This window comes from Aotus nancymaae, unplaced genomic scaffold (genome assembly GCF_030222135.1).
Source record: "Aotus nancymaae isolate 86718 unplaced genomic scaffold, 86718_ANA_hifiasm-v0.15.2.pri h1tg000021l, whole genome shotgun sequence".
Taxonomy (NCBI): domain Eukaryota; kingdom Metazoa; phylum Chordata; class Mammalia; order Primates; family Aotidae; genus Aotus; species Aotus nancymaae.
In genome coordinates this window covers 13,951,498-13,977,335 of record NW_026988433.1, presented here as the reverse complement: position 1 = coordinate 13,977,335, position 25,838 = coordinate 13,951,498, and the positions used below count along the sequence as shown (strand labels likewise).

General features: G+C 45.3%; 1 protein-coding gene across 1 annotated transcript in view; it reads left to right on the top strand.

Moving 5' to 3' along the window:
- Positions 1-25,838, top strand: part of SRRM4 (serine/arginine repetitive matrix 4) — a 171,787-nt gene that overhangs the window by 125,265 nt on the left and 20,684 nt on the right. Inside the window, exons 4-8 of the mRNA XM_064379742.1 lie at positions 1,471-1,542; positions 4,489-4,515; positions 6,620-6,670; positions 10,086-10,184; positions 14,424-14,580. Coding sequence (XP_064235812.1) covers positions 1,471-1,542; positions 4,489-4,515; positions 6,620-6,670; positions 10,086-10,184; positions 14,424-14,580 — 406 coding nt within the window. The remainder of the gene's footprint in view (positions 1-1,470; positions 1,543-4,488; positions 4,516-6,619; positions 6,671-10,085; positions 10,185-14,423; positions 14,581-25,838) is intronic.

The following is a 25,838-nucleotide window of genomic DNA, read 5'->3' as shown; positions in this document are numbered from 1 at the left end:
CTGAGAATCACACCAAACCTCTGAGGCAGTATTTATAGAAACCTGTAGGGGGCAGCAGAGAGCAGCATCTGATGACGGGCTTCAACTCCAGGTTTTCTGGAACCTTGTTTCACAGATGCCCCTTAGTCTCATTCTAAAAGGATGGGCTCAAAGGGGACCCAGAGAGAAATGTGGATGAAATCCTAGCCATTGTCGGGTAGGAGATGAAATTGGGGCGAGTGTTTTGGATTTCCTAATTGGAAGGGTGGACCAGAGAATACTTCAAAACAGGAAACCTCAGATATTAAGATTCACTAATTCACTCGTACATCCAATCAATGTTCACTTAGCATATGTCTGGGGACAAACGTTATGATTCTTTGAAGGCTGAATTGTTTCTCAGCCATTCCCCTCTAGAGACATTTTTTTTTTTTTTTTTTTAAGCAGTGGTCAACATTTCCAAATCAGTAGATTTCACAGAAAATGTGGAGTTTTGGAGGCTCCTTTAGAAAAGGCAGGTGCTGTAGAAGGTCAGACCTGCATTCCTACACAGGCTCTTCAGCTGATCTGAGAAGCAGAACCCCCTCCAGCCAGAACCTCTCTGGTTCCCCACAGTCCCCACTACTCCCCATGGTCTTCCACCCAGCCAGCTTCATCCATTCATGCTTTCTGAGAGGGCCCTGTTGGCATTGAATTTGTAACCTCTCATCTGTTTCAACCCTGGTCTTTTGTCAGCAAGGAAATAAGAGACTTAGAGACGAGCCTTGACATCCCCAAGGTGACTCTGTGAGTTGGTAGTAGAGTCAAGATTGGAACGTAGGTCACCTGGGCCTCAGTCTTGGGTCATCACCATGGACTGAGAGTAGCTCTGTTTCTCAGGTAACCCTTTGATGGTACTCTCCATGCAGTTGCAGCCTGGCAAGATATCCTTCAGGGGCTCAGTCTTACCAGGGAGAAAAAGGATGGGGCAAACGAGAAACCCTGAGACTTTGAGAGGAGGGTTGTAGCGTGAAGGAAGAACAGCAGACAGAAGGAAGACTCTCCAGCTTGACCAGGCAGGCAGCTATGAGGTGCTGTGGTGACTAAGAGCAAAAACCACTGGGATCCCAGCTCATCTGCTTCCTAGCTGTGTGTCTTTGGGCCAGTCACTTCACCTCTCTGAACTTCACTTCCTTTGTCTGAGAAGAGAGGGTAACAATTGTACCTTCCTAAGAAGTGTGTGGAAGGATTGAATGAGATAATGCTTACAAAACACAAGGTAATGGTTTACATTAACTGGGGAAAAATTGAAATTAAATGAAAAGTAAAATTAAATTTGTGAGCAATTAAAAATTGCTTACAAGTGCAAGCTAATATCAGCACGGCTATTATCCTTTGATGTGTGTTCCTGAAAGAGATAACATCCTATATAGGGACTGAGGAAAGTTCTTTTTGAAACGAACCTTGGCCTTTAAGAGCTCCCCTCTGAAGTGTGTCTTCCCTCCCTGGCAGGTCCTCATCCTATAGCCCATCGCCTGTCAAGAAAAAGAAGAAGAAAAGTTCCAAGAAACACAAGCGACGCAGGTGTTGTCCTTTTTCTCTGCAAATAAGGCCTCCCCAGGAGGGGGGAGGGGACGGTTGATGGCACTGAAAGGTCATCTGGAAGCATATCATGTTATTTATGTGAAATAAGTATCTACGTCTTTTTACATATTTGTGTCTTGTATAAGTTGGGACTCTGGCTTCAAGGAGCAGAGGTCCACACATGCTAACTCAGACCAGAAGGAGGACTTGATGACAAAGAAGCGGGAACGGCTCAGGGACCAGCCAGGCCTGAGCAAGGGGCTAGAACAGGGAGTGGAGAGCTGATAGGACCCACCTGGGACCTGAAGTGCCTGCTGTTTCCTGGTCCCCATGAGGGACATGGCTGCACCTGCCCCATCTCTCCATGCTGCAGGCCAAGTTACAAGGAGACACTGAATCTGTCTTGTTTCTTATTCAAGTTCCCAAGGAAAGGCCCCTCTTGTCAGTCCAATTGCCTCCTAGAGAATGGGATCATGTTGAAAAACATGGCTGCGCTGGGATTATCCAGGCTGGTGCATGGGGAGGCACGGACGGTGGTTACAGGGCATTATGAACTGGGCTCGTGTTTCACCACACACACACACACACACACACACACACACACACACACACACGTATGTTTACAGGGGAAAGAAAAGACTAAAATGATATACAACAGAGGGCTCAGATTTGTGTTTTATGGCCCAAGCCAACATTTTATAATCAGAAGATTCTGCAATACAGAAATTCAGCTTTCTAGTTCCTCTGCAGAGTCACAAGTTCTGTCTTATCTGTCAATATCTCTCTGGGCCGGTTTTCCCACAGGCAGCCATCCCCTGGAGCTGAGGTGCTGCCGTGCATTTAGACAGAGTGGGTACTTGTGCTCTAGCTGGCCTCAGGCAGGACATGTCCAGCCTGTTCTACCCACTTACAAAGCCTGCTTGGCCCCTGGAGGCAGGAAGTTTGAAGCTCCCTACACAAGTAATTTGCTGCAGTGAGCTGCGGATAATAGGGAAAGTGTGATTTGTATTTTAGTTTTGCTTATCTGTATCTTCCAACTGTCCCACATCAATTATGGATTACTTGTGCAATTAGCAACAGGATGAATGAGAGGTAAGAGATTGTTTGGGGCTCCCCCCTGCATCTCAAGCCCAGGCAAAGTTGCACCAACATGGCTTTTCCCAGTCCAGGGATGTGATGACATCTCAGCGCTAGTTTCTAGAATGATCTCAAACTCAGTTTGCTCTCGCTGGTTATGTCAGCCACCTGCCTAGACTTCCTGACTGATGTTATGAGTTTGTGTTTACTACAAGACATGGACAAACCAATTAGTGAAATGGTGTTAATTTGGTGTTAGAAATCTTTCTCCACCTGGAGCCCTTTGTAGAGGCAAGGGCCCACCTAGGACCCTAGACGGCCACTTTGTCACCTTCCTTTGCTGAGCAGCTCCTCCCAATTTTGGGGGTTCGCTGGGGAAAGGGAGAGCGACTTTCCCATATTTGCGTTCTGGAAGCTAGGTGGCTTCTCACTTACAGCTTCCTTCTCATGAGAAAGAGACTGTACCAGATGATCAGAAACAGGCTTTTCCGGCCGGCAACAGTCAGCCCAGATCTTACAGCTTTACAGAGTAAGGGGTTCATAAGACAGAGACGATTAGGAGGGGAAATTCTGTTGCTGTTCCTTCTCAAACCCTGACCTCCCAAGTACCAACCTACTCCTGGTCCAGCTCTTGAAATGTTTGGTTAATGATAGCTGACGATTTTGGAGATGGGAGCTAGGGGTAGCAAAAGCTCTGAGATTCTTTTTCTTCTCTCCTCAGTTAGCAAAGCTTCTGAATTTTAAAAACATTTTCATTTTTCCAGCTGATGCATGCTGCACTTAATACCTAGGTGGTGGGCTGATAGGTGCAGCAAACCACCACGGCACACATTTAACTATGTTACAAACATGCACATCCTGCATGTGTACCCCGGAACTTAGAATAAAAATTAAAATTAAAAAAATTATTTTTCACATCTATTTACTGAACACCCATTGTGTATCATGAATGAGGATTCTGGGTCCCAGAAAAGAAAGCAAAACCCAGTCCCTGCCCTCCAATTTCTCACATTCTAGTGGGGAAAATGGGTCATTCTAATATGGAGAAGTATGTACCCTGATGATGATAAGCTCAGAGGCTCACCCAGAGCTTGAGGGAGGAGAGGGGAGGCAGCCAACCAGTCTGAGGGACTCAGAAAATGTTACAAGGAGAAGGCGACCTCTGACTGGAGCACTGGAGAATGAGTAGAAGCTACATGGGTGATGCTGTTTGACTCTGAGCAACATAATCAACTTCTCTGATCTTCATGTCTTTGTGAAATAGTTGTCAGTAGTACTCCACAGGACTTGGGGAAGAGTGAATGAGATTGTGTGTGACAGGTGCTCAGTACAGAGCCTGGCACATGGTAAGAGTTCCACATGTGGAAGCAGGCTGTCTCATGATGATGGCGGCGATGAGGAGGAGGAGGAGGAGGAGCACGAGGAGGGGGAATCCACAACAAGGGAGAGAGAAGATGAGATGGAGAATGGAGCGGGGGGAAAGGCAGAAGACTCTCTCTTCGTCCTCCTCATCCAGGACAGATTAACTGACAGTTCTGGGGGAGGATTGAAGCACTGGTAGGCTTTGATCTGGAAATTCGGAATACAAACCAGTATCTCCCAAACAATTTTTATATTCTCTGGAATCTAAGAGAGGAGGATGATTAGCTAGGTGTCCTGGCCCCCTGCAGCATGATCACAAACACACTGATACCGTCATACCTGGAAAAAAATCTTTCAGACTCACCTATATTTATTTTCTCCCCTCCCTCCCTCCTTTCCCCTCTCCTTTCTTCCGTCCTTTCTCTCCTTCTCTCCCTCTTTCTGTCTCTCTGCCCTTTTTTCTTTGATTTTTTTTCACTCCTTTTTTCCTTTCTTTTCTTTTTTCAGGTCATTCTCCAAGAAGAGAAGGCACAGGTAAGACTCCTGTTGTCTCTGCCTCCCTGTTCAACTTTGTGCTTTCTCAGCCACCTTTGGGCAGCTTCTAGGTCAGCCCTCAGTTTCCATCTGTGCTCTTGGTCATGACCCCTTCATCTTCCTGGGCCCTCAGTTTCCTCCAAAATGAAGGTTTGAGCTGTTTTCGTCAGCATTCCAAGCCAGCTTTTGGTTCCATCAGGCCATATGGACGAGCCCTGTTGATGTCTTCACCCCAGAATGTCTCGTCACCCCTGCCACTGGTTGGAATCTTGAATTGGGGCACATAGGGAAACATCAGCCGTATCACCCCACCAAAACCTTCCCACATCTGGCCAAGGAACAGGGGCCAAGTCCTGGTATACCGGACACATTGAGTGAACATACACACAAAAAAGAGTGAGGACTATGGGGTCCTCACTCCAAACTGGATCCTGAGTTAAACCCCTTCCATGTGTAGATGTATTTAATTCTCATTAATCCTCACCACAACCTTGCACAGTAGACATGTTCATTGTTGCTGTTTTACAGATGAGGAAACTGAGACTAAGACAGAATATAACAGGAATGCCCACAGATAAAACCAGAAGGTATTGGAGCCAAAATTCAAACCCAAATCTGTGGACAGAGGATCAGAATAGTGACGGTGGCTTCTTAAATAACAATAACCATATCTAGAGCAATTTGCAAAATGCAAAGCCCTTTCATTTATTTACTTAATAAGTAGATATTGGTTGCCAGTGTCATCTGTCCACTCTGCTCTGCAGCTTGAGTTATGGCCCCATTTCATGGTTGAAGAACAGGTTTCAGAGAGGACAAGTAACTTCCCTGATGTCACACAGCAGCTAAGAAGCAGAGGCGGATCTTGAATCCAATTGAACTTGGATCTGTCAGTGAGGTCCTGGGCTCTCCCACTGCCTGGGCTGAGTCTCAACATGAAGATAGATCCTGTGGCTAGCTTCAAGGTGCAAGATAGTGCAATGAAATAAAATTTCCCCTTCCCAGGTCCGAGGCCAGTAATGGGTTCTTGGTGACCCTCTGCAACCAGTCTAGATTAAACCACCAAACAGTGTGCTTGTCCCCCCTTATCTCTATTTGATTGCACTGGGAACCCAAGTCATTCTTATCCATTGTACTCAGACCCCAGCCCTGTGACTCAAAGAAAACTGAAACACAGATACTTGAATATGCATGGGCAGATCATTTCAGAATCCACCAAGATTCATGAGAGTTCAAATATCTTTTTGGATAGTTCATTCTCTCCCCTCTTTTTTTTGTTTTTTGTTTTTTTGTGTGACAGAGTCTCACTCTATCGTCCAGGCTGGAGTACAGTGGCATGATCGGCTCACTGCAACCTCTGCCTTCTGGGTTCAAGCGATTTTTCTGCCTTAGCCTCCCGAGTAGCTGGGATTACAGGCATGTACCACCACGCCCAGCTAATCTTTTTGTATTTTTAGGAGAGATGGGGTTTCACCATGTTGGCCAGGTTGGTCTTGAATTCCTGACCTCAGGTGATCCACCTGCCTCAGCCTTCCAAAATGCTGGGATTACAGGCATGAGCCACCATGCCCAGCTTGCTTCTCTTATAAATTGATTGAACAGCAGTCTAGAGCATGGACTCTGGGGACCCATAATCTGTGGCCACATCCTACCTCACCTGTGCAACCCTAAGCAAGTTTCTTTGCTCTTCTGAGGTTCCGTTTCCACATCTGTAGAATGAGCACTTGTTTAATTGCGCCTCCAATCATAGGTTGTAAGTGAGGTTTTTGACAGAAAGAATTCAATAGAATGCCTAGCCTATAATTAAAGTCTCAAAAACTGGCAGACATTGTTATTACTACCTTTATTGCTGCCATTATTATTAACCTAGCAAAGCTGCACTTGGCATCCTCCATACTCCACTCTCAGTGTGTGTGTGTGCGCATCAGTATCCCTAGCCGAACTTGCTGAGTGAAAATGTTGGCAGTGAATTTTCCAGTCTGAGGCTATGATCGGTGTCCATTCCAAAACTGCCTGGACCTCACACTGTGTGTTAAGCATTTTAACCACTTATTTATCTTTAACTAGAATTTTGCATCTTTCAATTAATTGACTATTTCTTGTTTAGCTCCTCTAGCCCAAAAAGCAAAAGAAGAGATGAGAAGAGGCACAAGAAACAGTGAGTAGATACTACCTGAAATGTACTCATCAGTGTGGGGAGCTGGGCGATCTGGCTTCTTAAAAGCCAGAGTCTTAAGAGTTGCCAAATAAACAGGGAAAGGGAGGAGAGGGTGAGCGGGTGAGAGGAAGGAAGGAAGGAAGGAAGGAAGGAAGGAAGGGGGAGGGAGAGAGGAAGGAAGGAAGGAAGAGGGAGGGAGGAAGGAAGGAAGAGGGAGGGAGGGAAGGAAAGAAGAAAGGAAGGAAAGAAGGAAGGAAGAGGGAGGGAGGGAAGGAAGGGAGGAAGGGAGGGAGGGAGGGAAGGAAGGAAGGAAGAAGGAGGGAGGGAAGGAAGGAAGAGGGAGGTAGGGAAGGAAGGGAGGGAGGGAGGGAGGGAAAGGAGAAGGAGGGAGAGAAAGGAGAGGGAGAAAGAGAAAGGGATAACTATGTGTGTTATAGGTCTGGGTATGTATGAGTGCAGCAGGTCGTGTGTGTGTGATGTGTATGTATGCACGCTTGTTTATGTTGCATGAAAGTGTGCATGTGTGTGCCTGGTGTGTCCCTTGTGAGTAGACCTTGTGTGTACATTGCATGTATATTTCTACATAGTGTGTGTGTGTGTATATATATATCTAGTGTGCACATTGTAGCTGTCTGTACATTTTACACTTTTGTACACTGTGTATACAAGTGTATACAATATGGGAACATTGTGTGTGCTCTATATTTGTGCTCACACCAATGCATTTGTGTGTCTGTGCTTGTGTGAGCATGAATGTGAGTGGTATACATAGGACACACTGAATTCTATGCATTGTGTGTGTGCACTGTTTAAATATCCGTGTACATTTTGTGTACCACGGCTGTGTGGTGGTTTCTATCTGTGCATGGGTGGTCACGGGGTGTGATCACAGGGGCGCACATGTGTGAGCATGTGTATGAGTTCAGGTCCTGGCTGTTGGTTTTACAGTGTGGAGGTGTCAGTGAAGCTCCTAGCTCCAGTCTTGGGGCCCCAGCTGTTTCACAGTTTATAGCTGGTAGTAGAAATTCAAATCAGCCCGTGACGCCTGTGGAGTTCAGTTCCCGGCCAAATTAAAAGTAAATTTGGTTACAACCTACCTACTTTATACCCTGCAAATGTTAGTGCCTGTGTTTTCCAATCAACTAATATTTTATCTCCCGCCAAGAAGCTTCTAAAGAGAGGATCAAAGACAATAAGATGAAAGGTAGTCAGCTGCCAGGGAGGAAAAAGAGGAGGCAGGGATGCAGAGGAAGGGTGCCCAGCCTTGCTGTCCCAAAGGATCTTTTCATGCAAGGTCAGGACAAAGGAGGGCATTTCAACCACCACCATGGAGGCCTGGGGAATGCTCCAGAAGAAAGCATTGAGTTAGCTCAGGGAAGAACTTCCTTATCATTGAATTTGTTCAGCTCCAGTCAAGAGACAATTATTGATCGCATGTATTGAATGTGCTTTCACACTAAGCACAGATAGAGTACATGTTCTCGGCAATCTCAGTGTCACTTGGCCCGTGGGGCCCCAGGGCAGACAGCCACAGAGTCGGGGGTAGGTCCAGACCTCCAGAGCACTAGGAAGGACCATCACTGAGACAAGAACTGCCGGCATAAGGGCAGCAAGGGTGGCCACCCTCCCCGGTGCTAAGAGCTGGGTGAGTCCCAGAAATTGCCAGCAGGACATCAGAAAGCTTGTGTAAGCCAAAAGACAAGAGGCAGGAGAGAAAAAAGCAAGAAGAATAAGCCATCCTGAAGATAAACGATGGCCTATTCTTGCCAAGTCCACGGTCAGGACTCCTTCCAGGCAAGTGGCTGCTAGAGAGCATTAGCTTCCTTTCATTCGACGTCCCTTAATGAGGCCCTGTGCTGGGCCCAAGGACAGAGATGAGCCAGACATTGTCCTGGCCTTGAAGAGCTCACAGGAGCCAGACATGGGGCAGGTCACAGCACAGCAGACGAAACCCTGGACGTTGTGGGAACATGGGCACTGGGAAAAGGGCTTGGTGGCCTCCTGAGGGAGGCAGCATCTAGGCTGCAGGTGAGGATGGCAAGTAACCATTCCAGGCTGCAAGTTAAGCAGGTGGTTTAAACTCATTGTGCCTCAGTTTCTTCATCTGTAAGATGAGACTAATAAGAGAACCCACTTCATAGGCTGTTATGGAGAATAGATGAATCTCTTTAGAAAAAATGCTTAGAATGCAGTGTCTGGCATGAAGTACACGTTAGATGCGGGTTACCTGGCATCATCACCATCATTATTGTCATCATCCCTAGGATATCACAAACTGGGAAATGTGTGAGCCAGCATACATGCAGTTCAGAGCTGCTTCAGCCCGCCAGGCCAGGGCAGAAGAAGACAAGCAGTGAGGCCAGAGAGCTAGGCTAGGGTGAGCTCCTGAAGCTGCCTGAGGTTCAGGATCAGAGTTTGGACTCTTGACAGCAATGGGAAAGTTTTAAGCAGGGAAGGGATATGGTCTGATGATTACGTTACAGGAATCCCTGAGTCCTTTGTTGAGATAACCAAGTTACCTCCCGATAGAATCATCTCTAACTCCCACTGGCTTTCTCATTTGGCCCAAACCATTGACATCCTTTATACATCCTCAGTTACCACTGCCGCTATTTCTGAATTATTACTACTTAGAAGCAGCTGAAGTAACCTGCAGTAACACCAGCATTAGTGATAGTAGTAGTAATTGTCGTTGTTCTAATTTTTGTTTTGGATAAGGCTTGTAGCCCATCCTAGAAGACTTTTGACTCCATGTTAAGAACCTGGACTTTATTTTCCAGGTCTGAGGTTATAAATTGGCAGCCTGAAGGCCTAATTTTCTCTGCAAATGTGTTTCATTTGCCCAAGAAAGTGCCTTTAAAAAAAAAATAAGCTTCCATTTAAAATAAGAATATTTACCTAAAAATCTGTATTTCCGCATTCACTTGAAAAATTAGACAATCACCACTCGAATATTCTGGAGGCAAAGCAGCTCCTTCTGTTTTAACTGAGGCTTTGGTTAATATTGTGTTAGTGCTTGGCTGATGCACACATGTACGGTCCTGAAGCTCTGTGACATGGAGGCTCCCGCCTTGGCTGATGCAGAGGAAACATGGGGAAGTGACTTTCTGCCTAGGATGTCATCTGGGGAAGGGGGAAGGGGGAAGGGTCCTGAGTCATCCGTACTCCCTCCAGAGGACTCCTTTCTGCTCACCCCTGTTCAGTACCATTGATTATGGACCGCCTCCATGCCCCCCGCCGCCCCCCAGCGCCCAGGCAGGAAGCTGGACAAATGCATGGGGGTGAGGGAGACGCAGTACTTCGGGAGGGATGGTGACTTGAGTGCAAGGGAAAAACGGGTGTCGCAAGATCAAATCTCTCTCACTCAGTTTTTCTTTCTCCTCTCCTCTGACTCATTCCTTCTCATCCCCCCAAGATCTCGAAGCCGGCCCCGAAAGTCTCACCGTCACCGCCATCACCGCTGCCCATCGCGGTCCCAGAGCTCGGAGTCACGCCCCTCAAGCTGTGAGAGCAGGTAACCCCTCGTCCCAGGATCCTCTTCTCTCAGCCACAACCGCAACCAGGCTAAGACACTGTTAACATTAGATTCGCCTCCACTCCTCCAGCACAGGCCTTCCTCACAGTCAGTAGCTGGCACCACTTCCCTATAGAGAAAGAGCTGGAGAGGCTGGGCGTGGTGGCTCACGCCTGCCATCCCAGCACTTTGGGAGGCCAAGGTGGGCAAATCATGAGGTCAGGAGTTCAAGACCAGCCTGGCCAACATGGTGAAACATGGTCTGTACAAAAAATACACAAAATTAGCTGAGCACAGTGGTGGGAGCTTGTAATCCCAGCTACTCTGGAGGCTGAGGCAGCAGAATCACTTGAACCCGGTAGACAGAGGTTGCAGTGAGCCAAGATCATGCCACTGCACTCCAGCCTAGGTGACAGAGTGAGACTCTGTCTCAAAAAAAAAAAGGTGGGGGAGATGGAGACAAAAGGTCTTACTGTCATCACTTATAGGAATGAAACCAATACTAGCTTTTTTTGTTGTTTTTTTTTGAGATGGAGTCTCACTCTGTAATGCAGTCTGGAGTGCAATGGCACAATCCTGGCTCACTGCAACCTCCACTTCTCAGGTTCAAGCAATTCTCCTGCCTCAGTCTCCCAAGTAGCTGGGACTACAGGTGTCCACCACCACACATGGCTAATTTTTGTATTTTTAGTAGAGACAGCGTTTCACTGTGTTGACCAGGCTGGTCTCAAACTCCTGACCTCAAGTGATCCACCCACCTTGACCTCCCAAAGTGTTGGGATTACAGGCGTGAGTCACTGTGCCTGGCCCTAGCTGCTCTTTGTACATCTACTTGCAGGATCCTGTCTACAACCCTAGGAAGTGGACATTATTGTTATCCCCACTTTAAAGATGAGAAAACTGAGGCATGGAGGGGTTAAGGAACTTGCTAGTCTCTTAGCAACTAAGTGACAGAGTTAGGATTGAAACCAGGGAGCATGGCTTTAGACTTTGCACTCTCACTAAGGGACCACTCTATGCACAGAGAAGCCAAACAAACTATGAAAAACCAAACAGTGCAAAGTAGCAAGTTCATTTTAATGCCTTTTCAAGACAGTCTTCCCCTCACCTGGACTCTCTCTATGCTAATACATTGGTTGTCCCAACCTGAGAAGGGAGAGAGGGGCTATCTTGCTGATGAGAAGAAGGAGGGGAAGGTGAAGAGCAAGAGTAAGAACTGGGGCTTTGTTGGTTTTTCTTTCTCAAATGCATCTCACATTTGACTCTCTGTTCACATCACCAGGGGAGATTTTAAAATTTCATTGTCCTGGCCCCACTTTACCCAAATAAAGCAGAATGTCTATGGAAAAAGGGAGGAGGAGAACGTAGAAGGGGGAGAAGGAGGAAGAGGAGGCAAGAGAGAAATATTTGCCCAGATCCTGCTCTGTATCAGACACTGTGCAAAGATTTTCAATACATTTTCTCTTATCATTCTGGTAACACCATGTGTGATGCTGGTGCTTCTCTGCTTTGGCCGCCCTTTTCAATCACTTGGGAAGTTTTAAAAGATGCCAGTGCCTGAATCCCACCCTCTAAATGTTCTGACTTAATTCAGACGAGATGAGGCCGGAACAGTGAGATTTTTACATCTCTCCAGGTGATGTGTGGGAAGCATTTGAGAAAGAGGTCCCTGGTACCTACTATCATGATTAGGCCTTGGTGTTTCTGCTGAACATCAGCAGTGTCCAAGAATATCACCATTCAACAAGGCCACTCTGCAACCCTCATTGCTCAAGACAAAACTAAGCCCCCTCTGTCATCGAGTCTGAGCCCAGATGAGAACGCTGTGCAAAACACAAAAGTGACCAAGCATCTCTCTAGCCTGCCAAATATGAGTCGCTGCTGCTTCCTTGGCGGCCAGCCTTCGCCTCAGTCTATTCCTCCCTCTTTCTGGGTAAGACTGATGAAGACATCCAATCTGAATTACCCCCACTTTCTGGCAGCATCTAATTCAGAACAAAGCTCCAGATCTGTAAATGCTCCCCAAACCACCTGCCACCAGCCCAAAGCCTATCGTATGTTCTTTCTAACACTGTCTTATAGAGATGCCTGAAACTTACCTATGGTATCAAGGAGCAACAACTATCCTTGTTCATCCCCAGGGGAAATCCTGGTGGCCTTTTTCTGGAGGATGTTGGCCAACTGAGCTAAACCATATCCCTGATCTGTTACAGCAGAGACAACTGCCTTTTGGTGGGCAAAAGGATCTGAGTGAGGTCACATAGCTAGGAAGTGTCCAGCAGAGCTGGAATAGGCACCTGGGTTGGGGTGACTCAGCCTGAGCACTTCACCTACACCACAGGCTGAATTATCTCTCAGCAGCTAAGCCCTACTGGCTTGGGCCAGAGAATGATACAATGCTCTAGCAACTTACCGGCTAGATAAATGGTTAACATCACAAACACTACCCCAGGCCTCCTCTGCTGTCCCGTCTCCTCCTGATGGTGTTGGCATCCGAGCTCCCAGTGCCTACTGAGCTGAGGAGCTCCCTAGCAGAAATGGAAGCAAACTGAGACCTGGTACACAAGTTACCCATTCAGTAGAAACATGATTTTCAAGCCACAGAGCAGACAGGGGCACTCCAAGGCATGAACCAGAGGCACTGGTTCCTAGGGGGGCAAAAGACTGCCATGGCCCTTGCTCTGTCACTTCCAGGCTGTTTGACCTCAGGCAGATTCCTAAACATCTCTGAGCTTTGGTTCCCTCATCCGTAAAATGGGAAAGTAATACCTGCCCTGTCTATGTCTTCAAGTTGTAGGGAGAACTGTGAAAGTGCTTCAAGAGAGGTTTTTACATGCCATGCAAATCCATAATGTGCTATTTCTATTACTCCTGTGGCTCAGAGAACTAATGAGATATACAGAGTCCAAATATGCCCTTTCTAAGAAGTCAGACATGCCTTTGGTTTTCACTGCAGACCAAGCAGCCAGATCTAGACATGACAAACTTGCAGAAGCCATCTTTGTCATTTTTGTCAGTGATTTTTCTTTCACCAAAGTTTTGGGTGACAGTCAACAGGATGTCTTTATTTCACAGATGGTGAAATCACATACACAAAGACACACAGTTATACACAGTTACATTTATAGACAAACACATGGAAACACAGATGGACACACCCAGACGTACACATAGTCACATGACAGACAATCATAGAGGCACACAAGTGACATTAAACTGAATAACTGAATCAGGATGGGAACCTTTTCTGTTTTTAAAGCTGCATCCTCAGACCCCAAAGCAGTGTCAGGCACGTGAAGTAATATTTGTTAAATAAAAAAGTGAGAGAATGAATAAATAAAGGAATCAATAGATGGATGGAGAGGTGGATGAATGGATGAATAGATTGTTGGTTAGCTAGATGAATGGATGAATGGTTAGTGGTTGGATGGATGGATGGATGGATGGTTAGTTGGGTAGATGGGTGAACAGATGGATGGATGGATGGACAGATGGATGGATGGACAGATGGATCGATGGTTGGTTGGTTGGCTGGATGGATGGATGGTTAGATAGACGGTTAGTTGTATGGATAAATGGATGGATATACAGATGGATGGATGGTTGTTTAATTGGATGGTTGGGTGAATGGATGAATATATGAATAGTTAGATGGTTGGATGGATGGATGGATAGATGGATGGATGGTTGGACTGATGGGTAGATGAATGAATGTATGGATGGGCAGATGGTTAGATGGATGGATAGATGAATGAATGGATGGGTGGGTGGATGGTTAGATGGATGGATAGATGGTTTCTTAGACAAATGAAAGGATGGATGGATGGATGGATGGATGGATAGATGGATAGACGGATACATGGTTGGTTAGACTGACAGATGGATGATGGAGAGATAGTTGGTTAGATGGATGAATAGATGGTTGCTTAGACAAATGGCTCAATGGTTGGATGGATGGATGGGTGGTTAAATAGATAAATAGAATGAATGAATAATGGATGGATGGATGGTTAAATAGATGATGAAAGAATGAATGAATAATGGACGGATGGATGGATAGATATACACACAGTCCAGCTTTCATACACACACAGACATACTCAGGAACAAAATCACATATGAACATATACAAACACCCCCAAACACACTTTATCATCCTCAGATCCTGTTGGTACTACATCCATCTCCCTGCCATGCTCCCCTTCAAAAGACCCTCAGGTCTCTCTCCCCAAACCCTAGGCACCGCGGCCGGTCCCCTGAGGAAGGGCAGAAGTCCCGCCGAAGACACTCCCGGCGCTGCTCCAAGACCCTCTGCAAGGACAGCCCTGAGGCCCGGTCCAGTTGCCCGCCCAGCCAACCCCTCCAGATGCTTGGCTACCTGTCAGCCAGGGGTGTAGTAAGTATTCTTCACAGCCTCCTCTGCCAGCCTTGGCCACGACACTTGGGGGAGGTGGAGGCACAAGTTCAGGGCAGTATATGATACACTTTAATTCAATTTCTGACAAAATATCCCACTGGCTGCAGACCTCATTATTGATTAAACAAATGGTCATTTACCAGGCTCTGGCAACACTTGGCTTGGGGATTTGGGGGCAGGGGGAAAAAACTAAATACCCAGGACTTTTATCAGGGGAATGTTGACAAATAAATACTGTCTCCAGAGTAATATCTGTAGGAAGACATGTTTAAGACACCACAGGAGGGTTTTTTGTTTTGTTTTTCTGTTTGTTTTTTGGAGAGGAAGGAAAAGAAGGGCTCTTTGACATAACAGAGACACTCCAGCTTTTACATGAAGTCTGCATCTTTTATGCCAGCTGGCTGGAAGCATCGGTTGGCAGCTGGGATTTCATTTCACCTATAAACATGACCTTGAATTTATATGAAAATTTTCTTCCAAGAAGTTCATAGCTCTTGACCTGCATTATCTTGTGTAGCTACCCAAGATCTTGAGAGTTGAGGGCACAGCTGTCTCACTGGTCCCTTCTACAGATGGGACAGAAGAATCAAGGCTCAGAGAGGTTAAGGGCTGGATTAAAGCCCCAAAGCAAGGCAAGAGTTAATTCAATTTAGCAACCCAGCATTGAATAGAATTAAGCCGTGCTGCCTCAAGCAACAAGGACAAGCTGGAATTTGATTTCAGATAGTTTGACACCATCAGCAAGAGACTTAGAAATGGATCTGAATTCAGTCCTAGCTTGGCCACTTCCTAGCTGTGTGACTTTGGGCAAATTACTTAGTCTCCATTTTCTCATTGGTAAACTTGCATACTACTTTCATGTGGGATTGTTGGGAGTATCCAATAACATAAAATACGTGAAGGCCTTTTGTAGATTCTAAAGAGACAGACAGACAAACAGGAAGAGAGTCAACACTGATAGAGTCAACAATTTCAGCAGACAGCTGTTAAAGGGACTGTCTTCTCTAGCTATATGGGAACTTGAAAATTTCAGGTAGATGCTCCCTAAGGAAGGATGAGGTGGAAGCAAGGACAAGCTCAGGGTGCTTGCAGGGATGTCAAGAAAGGGAAAGCAATGACAACAGTTGGGCCTGGTTGATGCAATAATTATCTGCAGTGCATTCCAGGAAGCTTCTTTACCAGTCAAGGCACCCAGCATCACCAAGGTCTAATTTTACCCAATTCCTCTGCCTACCTGAAACCATCTGCAACTGTCCCCAGACCCCTTCTTGGTAGAGACGCCTGTGGTTACTGAGTGCTTACAGATGGCAAATACCCACCTGCATACTCTCTCTCACAAATACCCTAAGAAGGGGTCTTCCCAGCATGACAAGTCCAGAGGCCTGGATTTGAGTCTTGTTTTGGCTGGACTCGTCATTTTACCCCTCTCAACCTCAGCTTTCTCACCTGAGAAATGGGCAAGATTATTCCACTTGTCTCCCAGGGAGATTATGGCAAAGGTAAAGGTAAATTTGAAATGTGAGCATTAAGAGGTAGAGGAATGTTTTTAAGTTAGTAAACGATGCCTAATCTTCCTGGTCATGGTATTTGTGGTGGTCCAGCTGGAGGTCCCAAGTGACCCCAGCTAAAAAGTGCCATTGGAAGCAGCTGGCTTATACTTTCCTACATGTCTGGGATGGTTTTCCAACGAGGCAGGTCTGTCAAGATGTTACAAAAAGTTGGGCCTGTCCTACCACACAAGCTGGGGAGGTTACCAGATTGGCTATTGGTAATTTGATTTCCTGAAACACAGGGGTTCTTGATGGCTTTGAGATACAATACCTCACTGTTCTTTATGATCCTGGCCCTACCAGAAGAGCTAAAAGCCAGGGTTCACCTGTACCTATTAGAGAGGCTTTAAGGGCTCAGATAGCCTAATGCTCTGATTATTAAGAAAGGGAACTGACATTCACAGAAGAGAAATGATTTACATGGGCTGTGGCAAGACAGAGTTGTTTAAAACACATGAGATTATGAATTTGTGGTGACATCATGTCTCTGAGGCACGGGTAATTACTTAAACCCTTCTGAGCTGTAGTTTCCTTATCTGCAAAAATTAATAATAATAAAGATAATAACAGTCTCTTCTTCAAAAGGAAGCTGTTGAGCCCAGGACTTGACACAGGTGAAAAACTTGACAAATATTATGACAACGTTCCAGATCCTGGCTCTGAACTTACCAGCTGTGGCTCCTTGAGCAAGTTACATAAATTCTCTGTGTCTCAGTTTCCTCAAAAACTGCAAAACAAGGATAGCAATAAGACCCACCTCTTTAGATTGTTATGAGAATTCAATGATGTAATGTAAGTTAAAGTTTTAGAGTATAACAGGCAAGAAGTAAATGCTGCATAATAATTACTGTTAGTGATAGTAACCGCAGTAGAAGTAATAGTGGAAATAGCAGTGGTGATCGCAGTGGCGATAGTAGCAGCCACAATAGTAGTAGCAGTGGTAGTAGTAATAGTAATAGTAGTATAGTTCCGGGCACAGGCTGAGCTGGAACTAGAGCCAGGGCCCCTGCTTCCCAGACCAATTTCTTTCCATCCTAAATGGTAGCTTCAGCCCAAATGGCTGCCCTGCCCCATTCAAGGTTGCCTGGCTCTTGGAAGAATCACGTGACCCCAGATTGGTTCTTTGAGTGCTCCTCATGCCTGGCCCTTTCTCATCTTCTCTATTACAAAAGCAGAGATGAAAGAAGTTTCCAGATTGGATCAAAAGTTTCCCAAGGGTCCTGGCCCCAAGTTTTTCTCTCTGTTAAAGCTAACAGCAGAGTCATTTTTGTTGAATCACGATCCAATCATTTATTTAAGTCTACAAACACCTGTGGAGCATCTACATAGGATCAGGCTCTGACTTATCTCGGGATCCAATTACCAAGAAAAAAGTAGTCTGTGTCTTCTAATGAGGGGAGACAGACAAGGTAAAAACAGTTCAAGACAATGCATAACAATTGGTGCTGAGACGCTTAGGTGCGGTACAAGGTTAGCAGACAGGGGAGGGGATGGGGATTAGGGTTAGAGTTAGGCAGAGAAGGTAACAAATACCTGAAAAGCTAAGGGTGAGCAAATGAAGTCGGGGAAAATAAAGATTGGAGTCAGGGGTTGAGATAAAATTCCAGGGCAAGATATGGGCTCTGTAGGTAAAGAGGAGCCTGAGCATAAAGGATCTCCTATGCCATATTTGATTACAGGTATTTCATATGCACAACTCTTTTAAAAAATCAAGGACAGCTGCATAATATCAAGGGACTTATTTGCATATATGAATATGCAAATTTTGGGGTTGGCTCTTAATGGAATCTTAACTGGTGAGCTAAAGGTAACCTGAGGCTCTCTTGTTTGGTCAGAGCTGAAATCCAAATACAGGATCCCAAGACAGAGACCCTTCACAGCCTCACACATAGTCCTTACCTTCACTCCATCTTCTCTGTTCAAGGCACTGGGGAGGCAGAGAGATTGTTAAAAAACAGTCTTCTGAACTCCAGGATCTCACAGCTTAGTAGTAAGAAGAATGATGCAATATAGTGTGATTGGTTTGTAATTAGGGCTGAGATTGAGTCAAGAGCACCAGTACCTTCTCCAGTTGTTAAAATATTCAAATACTTTCATGCCAGTTGGTAAAGAGGCCCTGTCATTACCTCACCCCACCCCAGTCAACCTAGCCATCCCTTCTCTCCCTTGGCACCTTCTGGATCTTCTCAGAATCCTGAAACTGAAAAGTGACACCTACTTCCCTTCAGTGTCAAAGCCAGTTTCCTTTGTGGTGGGGCAGTACTCACAACCAACTATTGTTGAATATTGTGAATGTCACCCCTGGCAGTGATGGAAGCAACTACAATGTGTCATTGAAGCACAGAGTAAGGGCCAGACAATGTTGTCTTGATGTCTGAGAAGGCTTTACTGATAAAGGATCATTTGAGCTGGGCTTTGAAGGATGCATAGGAGCTCATTGAGTTGCAATGGTTGGTTGACAGAAAGAGGGGAAAACATCACTATGTGTCAGGCACTGTCACATACTTTACATAATTTTTGCCTCATTTGATACCTAAAACAGTCATTTGAAGTAGGTGCAATTATTATCACTATTTTGAAGATGGAAAAACAGGCCCTGCAAGGTGTTGGTACCTAGGAATGTAACCAAAGTGGGAGAAAGAAGAGCTGTTATGAGTTGTGGTTCGTGCCTTGAAAGCTTACTCTGATAGCTGGCGTGAAGGGTGAACTGGATGATGAGGAGGGTAGATTGGATGATGGAGAGGCTCATGGCTCCAGGGATTAGCCAAGCATTTTCTCTGTGGTATGGGGCTCTCTACCAAGTCTACCATAACCAGAGAGGAAATCTAGAAGGGGGCTGATCAAGACTGGAGCTGGGCCAAGGGCAATGGCAGGCTTCTTTTTTCCTCCTCTTGCTTCCAGCCTGGGCCAATAGTTGCTAACCCCTGTCAACAAAACCAGTACAGACATTGAAACCAAAAATAATAATAATAAAAGCAGAACTTATAGTCCATAAAAGAGGGCCTCATGAAATTTGTAAACTGGAAGAGGCAATGTGATTAAGACATGGGCTTTGGAGTAGATCTGGGCACATTAGAGTTCTTGATCTCTCCCTGTGAGACCCTGGGTGACAACAGTAATGCCTATTGAGCAATACTATGCACCAGGTGTTTACTGAGCACCTACTATGCACCAGGTGTTTACTGAGCACCTACTATGCACCAGGTGCTAGGCTGATTCTTCACACGTATCATCTTTATTGCATTTATTTTTATAAAGCTTTTCAATGGAGCTTCCATGAATATCTCCACTTTATAATAAGGAAACTCCAGCCAAAAAAAAAATTAAGTAAAAGGCAGCTATTCAACAGAGAAGTTGGGGCTTGAATCCGGGGAGTCTGACCTCAGAGTCCACATGTTTAATTACATGACCTCCTCTGTGCCATTTCACGTCTTTGGGCCTCAGTATCCTCATCTGTGTCTTGGGCTAATAATTATACCTACTTATAGGATTGTTAGAGGATGGAGTAAGATAAGGTATCCATTCATTTCGAAAATAAGCATTGAGCATCTACTCTCCTGCCCTCATGTAGCTTATGCTCTATGTGAAAACACTTATCCCAGTGCTTGGAACATAACACACAATATATGCTAGTTGCCATAATATTATTTGTTATCATAGCAGTTTTACTAAACTTATCCCAAATAACCCCAGATATGATGTTCTCAGAGTATCTCTAGCCTCAAAAAGCTGAATCCATCCAAGATCTCAGGTGAACTTCACAACAACCCCAGGAGAAAGGCGAGATGGGAATATGTTTCCCACTTTGTAGATAGGGAAACTAGGGCTGAGGAAGAATCTGTGGATGGCCCAGGCCTTCCGACCCCTGGTCCAGGTGTTTGCACATTCTCCAAAGCCTTTGAGCTCTTGCTCAACTGGAGACTCAACATCTGACATCCAATACCGTCGTCATAGTTGAGAGAAGAGAGGAACCAAAGTACAGAAGGTGGATGAGATGAGATTTGGGGATTTTCGGGGCCATTGGTTTTGTTTTGTTTAATGGAAGGTGACATGGCTTTGTCAACTTTTACTTTTGCTAAGGAAGGACAGAAAAAAGGAAACCACCATTTTCTCTCACTAAAGGGAGATTTTACCACCAGAAGTAGGAAAAACACGACCTTGGAAACAAAAATGAGTCTTTAAATCAAAAGCATTTAGCAGGATGAAAAACTAATTACATTGAACTTATCTTTTCTCGTTTCAATTTGGGCTGGAGAAAAATGTGTCTAAATGGATCCAGGTGGGGATTTCTGAGAACAGGTGGGCAGGGGGTCCTCAGGAGAGGTTTTGAAGAAAGGATGAGCCTGAAGCTATCATTCCTTTCTGGCTCCTGCTTAAGGGAAAGAATAAGGAGGCCAGACCACCTCTCCCTACCAAAGGTTCAATGCAGTGCACAGCCCCATGGGATAGCCCCAGCCCTAAAGGACTTTGTCATCTTCCCACAATGCTCGGCATGTCTCCCTTCTCTTTCTCCATCTCCTCCTCCTCCCAAATGAACTCCCACCAGGTCAGTGAATCCATTCTTTTGCTGTCTTCCTAATTAGTGCACTAAGGAAGATGAACAACAGAAAGGGAAATAAACTTAATGTCTTTGTGAAACAAAAGCCTTTTTTTTTTTTTAAGGAATAACCAGAACCCTCTAGCTAAAAGCTCTGCCATACAGCTCCATACTCACATGAGAATTTCCAGTCCCCCATATGGCAGGGAAAAAAAAAAAATTTATAGCCGTCTCTCTCCATGGGGCCATTTGAAGCTCAGTAAATGGACTTGTTCAGTTTAATTGGAATTCTCTTCTTGATTGTATTTTTGTAACCTATTAGGCTGTGCTGCCTCTTGATCTCAGAATTCAGCTGAAATTAAATTTTGAAGTGTAAGTGAGAGGTTGCCTTTTTTCCCTGTTCTTGATTAAATAATGATTTGAAACAAAAACAATAAATAACAGTGCTGGCTTCCCTGGAGGGCTGAGAGAGACTCCCAGTGAAACGCCAGGGAGCTGGAGTTCATGGTGGGGGGATTTAATTACTTTTAGAAAAACCCGAGTGTGAACACTGAGTATATTAAAGAACAAGGAGATGAGGCGAGCTTTGGAGTGGAGAGAGAGAGGGACGAGAAACTGGAGCTTCACATTGGAGGGGGTTGACGGAGTAAAAAGGAAAATATTTGCTCACTTCCCCCCAGTGGCCTTGAGTTTATGAAAACCATTTGTATTTAAAATTTTTTAATGAAATTTTTAAAAAATCTGAGATCGACTACCCTGACCCAGAAAGGAAGAGTTTATAATAGCTCTGAGGTCTGGATATGGTTTAACGGATGTGGTCTCCTGGTTCCTTTAATTGACAAAAGTCCAGCAGGGATTAAACAGGTGGAGATGGGAGAGATGGAGCAATCTGCTTCACAGATCTGGGAGGAAGAGATGAAACATACAAGATGTACCGGGTTTGTGTTGCTTACAGAGGGATCAGAGTAGCAACAGACTTGTAGAACAGAGGGTCTCCAACTTAGATGTCTTGGTGGCTAGGCAGCTAATAGATGTGAGTAACGATGACCTCGTGGGGTTTGGGGTCAGGAGAACTGTTGCCCCATCTAAAAGGGGCAGCTGTAATTGCTCTCAGCCAATTCTTGCCAGGCAGGGATGTAGGCCCAATGTTGCCAGATCTTATTTTTCAACAGAAACTGGAAATGGGGTTGTTATGCAAAACCTCCCCATTCTACCAATGTTGGCAGTTAATTCAAATTTACTTCCAGACATCCTAAGTGAGCTGAAGAAAACATATCTGAAACAAAGCATAACTTGGCTCACTGGTTTTCCAGTATTGATCTGGGGTATTGAAGCAGATAGAGTCCATATATAGAGCTTCACCCTCAGCACTTTGGGGCTCATGGCTGACTTCCAGCTTCCAGATGGTATTCTCTGCTGCCAAAACCTATTTTCTCTGCCTGTTAGCAGTCTGGACATACTAGAGAATTTATGTTCCAGTGTTCAGCCTTCAACCTGTGAGTGATGGGGAACTGGTGTATAAATATCCCAGCTCCCTCACTCCTTGGTTGGGGTTAACTCTGGGGTGCATGTTCTATGCTGGTTCCTATGGTGTCTTCACTGGGATTAAGCATCAGCTGCCCACTGCAACAGCTGGTTTGATAATGCATCGTTTATTGGCTCGCTCTCATTGTTTACACACTCCACTACAGAAGTTCCTTCCCCTCTCAAATTATTAGTACCTATTTTCCACCTCAATTTCTAAGAATCCAGATGAGACAGGCGTTATTTCACTTGGTCATGAAGTAGATCTTATAGGAGCTGGATTTTCATGCTACACCCTGAAAGTAGGCTTTTATGTAGACATCACAGAGGGTGAGGGCTGAGATGGAAGAAGAGGTAAAATTGGACCAAAGAAGAGAATGCTGGTGTGAGGACTCCAGGTCTTCAAGGGGGGTCTCGGGTACCTGAAGGGGATTATAACCACATGACAGAGGACCTGGAGTGGCTCTTGCTAACAGGTGTCTCAGGGACAGAGAGCAGTTACATGCACAGAGAGAAACTCCCAAGGCATGAGGAGTTCTTCAAAGATGAATTATGAGAGGCTTGTTATATAAATAAGGAGGCAGAAAGAAGCAAAGGAGAACCATCCTGTTGTATCAATGTCAGAGGGGGCTGACTGTTTGTACCTTATGTGCCAGAGAGAGTAGCTGACTAGCAAGGCAGAGGGATGGAAGGGCAGAGGCAAGGTCATGGGAGGCCCCCATTGTCAGCCCATCAGACATTCACAACTTTATGCCTCCTCTGCATTTTCTTGATCATATCTCTCCCAACACAAATCCATCCTACCTTGGGCTTCCCTCAATTATGTCTTCCTTCCTCCTCTTCGTGTGGAGTGAATGGAGAGCTCTGGAGAAGGTTGAGTCTGGGGTTTAGGAGACTATTCAACTATCAGAACATCTCTGATGATGACTTGGTGAAAATGCTCCTGCCCCCTGGAAGGGTAAACAGAGCCTATCAAGACATGTGAAGACAATACCAAGTAGAATTCAGCTGAAAAGAAGCAGGAATGAATGTCTCCAGGTTGCCACCTCCTCTGCCAGAGGAATCCTCTAAGCAGGCCAAATGGAGTGAGACAATTTACACACTCCAGATGTACCTGCTAGGGACATGACATCACGCTGGTTGTGCCCTTTGAGAGGATGACCTGCATGGAGAGCAACTGGGAGATCAAAAACCCACTGCCTCCATTTACCAAGCTCTGAATACTGATGCAGGACTGCCTCAGCCCAGAAAAAGGTGTGCTATTTTCTCATCTGTCTGGCCACCTTTTTCTAATTCTTGACCCATAAGGAGCACCTTTTTTTTTTTCCTTAAAAAAATTTAATTATGGGCCTGGCATGGTGGCTCACGCCTGTAGTTATTTTGGGTGGCCCAGGAGGGCGGATCGCCTGAGGTCGGGAGTTTGAGACCAGCCTGACCAACACGGAGGAACCCCGTCTCCACTAAAAATACAAAATTAGCTGGGTGTGGTGGTGCATGCCTGTAATCCCAGCTACTCGGGAGGCTGAGGCAGGAGAATCGCTTGAACTCAGGAAGCAGAAGTTGCAGTGAGCCGAGATTGCTCCATTGCACTCCAGCCTGGGTGACAGAGCAAGCAAGACTCTGTCTCAAAAATTAAAAAAAAAAATTAATTATTATGGCTACATAATAGTTGTATATATTTACAGGGTATATGTTTTGATACAGGCATACAATATATAAGGATCAAATCAGGGTGATTGCACATCCATCACCTCAAGCATGTATCATTCCTTTGTGTTAGAAACATTCTAATTCACTCTTTACGTTATTTTAAAATATAAGATAAATTGTTGTTAACTCTGCCGGGTGCAGTGGCTCACGCCTGTAATCCCAGAACTTTGGGAGGTAGAAGCAGAGCAGAGCATCTGAGGTCAGGAGTTTGAAACCAGCTTGGCCACCATGGCAAAACCCTGTCTCTACTAAAAATCCAAAAAAATTAGCCGGTGTGGTGGTGGGCACCTGTCATCCCAGCTACTTGGGAGGCTGAGACAGGAGAATTGCTTCAACCCACGAGGCGGAGGTTGCAGTGAGCCGAGATCCATGCCATTATACTCCAGCCTGGGCAACAGAGCAAGACTCTGTCTCAAAAAAGAAAAAAAAAAAAAAAATATATATATATATATATATATATATATATATATATATATATATATATAATTATAGTTGTCCTGTTGTGCTACCAAATACTAGAGCTCATTTATTCTCTCTAATTGTATTTTTGTACCCATTAACCATCCCTACTTTGTACTCCACCTCCCACTACCCTTCCCAGTCTCTGGTAACCATCATTCCACTCTCTGGAGGAGTACCTTTTCCTAGTAGGAACAAAGTCATTGTGTAGGCTGGCAGCCTTGCTGCATGCAAATGACCGAACCCAGTCCGTCTTTGAACTTGAGCGCCCATAGTACCAGAGAGTGGAATAAAAAGAAGATCCAGCACAGTTTGTTTCATCTGGAAGGCTTTGCAGGTCTGAAATGTCTCACCTGAAGCCTGGAGCTTACACTGTTGAGAATCTGTAGCAAGCCTCCGCGTGCTTTCTCTCAGGGTCCTGGGTCTGAGGAGTGTCAGGGGAAATGAGAGAAAGAGCAGAGGGCATTCTTTCTCTCTGCCAGGGGTCTGGACCTCAGACTTTCTTCTAAGGCCTAGTGTTTGATAGCACAGTAGAGTGACTTTAGTAAACAATAATCTATTGATATTTCAAAGTAACTAGAAGAGAATAATTTTTTTTTTTTTGGCTCAGGCTGGAGCGTGGTGGTGTAATCTTGGTTCACTGTAGCCTCCACCTCCCAGGTTCAAATGTCTCTCCCACCTCAGCCTCCCAAGTAGCTGGGACTACAGGCATGCACCATCACACTTGGCTAATTTTTGTATTTTTTGGTAGAGACAGGGATTCACTATGTTGGCCAGTCAGGTCTCAAATTCCTGACCTCAAGTAATCCACCCACTTCAGACCCCCAAAGTGTTGGTATTACAGGCATAATCCACCGTGCCCAGCCTTAGAAGAGAATGATTTGAATGCTCCTAACATAAAGAACAGATACATGTTTAGGGTGATGGATATCTCTATTATTCTGATCTGATCATTACACATTATAAGAATGTATCAAAATATCACATACATTACAAAAATATGTATATCTATTATGTATCAATAAAAATAAATATTTGATTCTAGAGGTTTTCTTGAGCTCACATACCCAGCCAAGCTGGTCTTGAGACCCCAAGCTTCAGCCAAGGGTCTCCAAGTTTCCTAGAACAATTCTCAGTGTGATGGAGGCTGGTCTCTTCTCAAATTCTCAAAGTTGGCAGACACCCAGCTGGATCCACCAGGGCCTGAACACCCAGTCATCTCTACAATAACTTAAGCCAGGCAGGCCCACAGGGGCTTCCAAGGGACTGGAGAGCAAACTTGTTCATTAGACGAAATGTACTGAGTGCCTACTCTGTGCCAGGCACTGGAGAATGCTGGGGTGCAACATAGAACCAGTCACGACCCTGCCCTCAGCAAGCTCCCCACCCAGTTGGAGAGACGACCAATAAAATAAGCAACTACTCCACTGAGGAACAGAGATGTGGCAAACAAATGA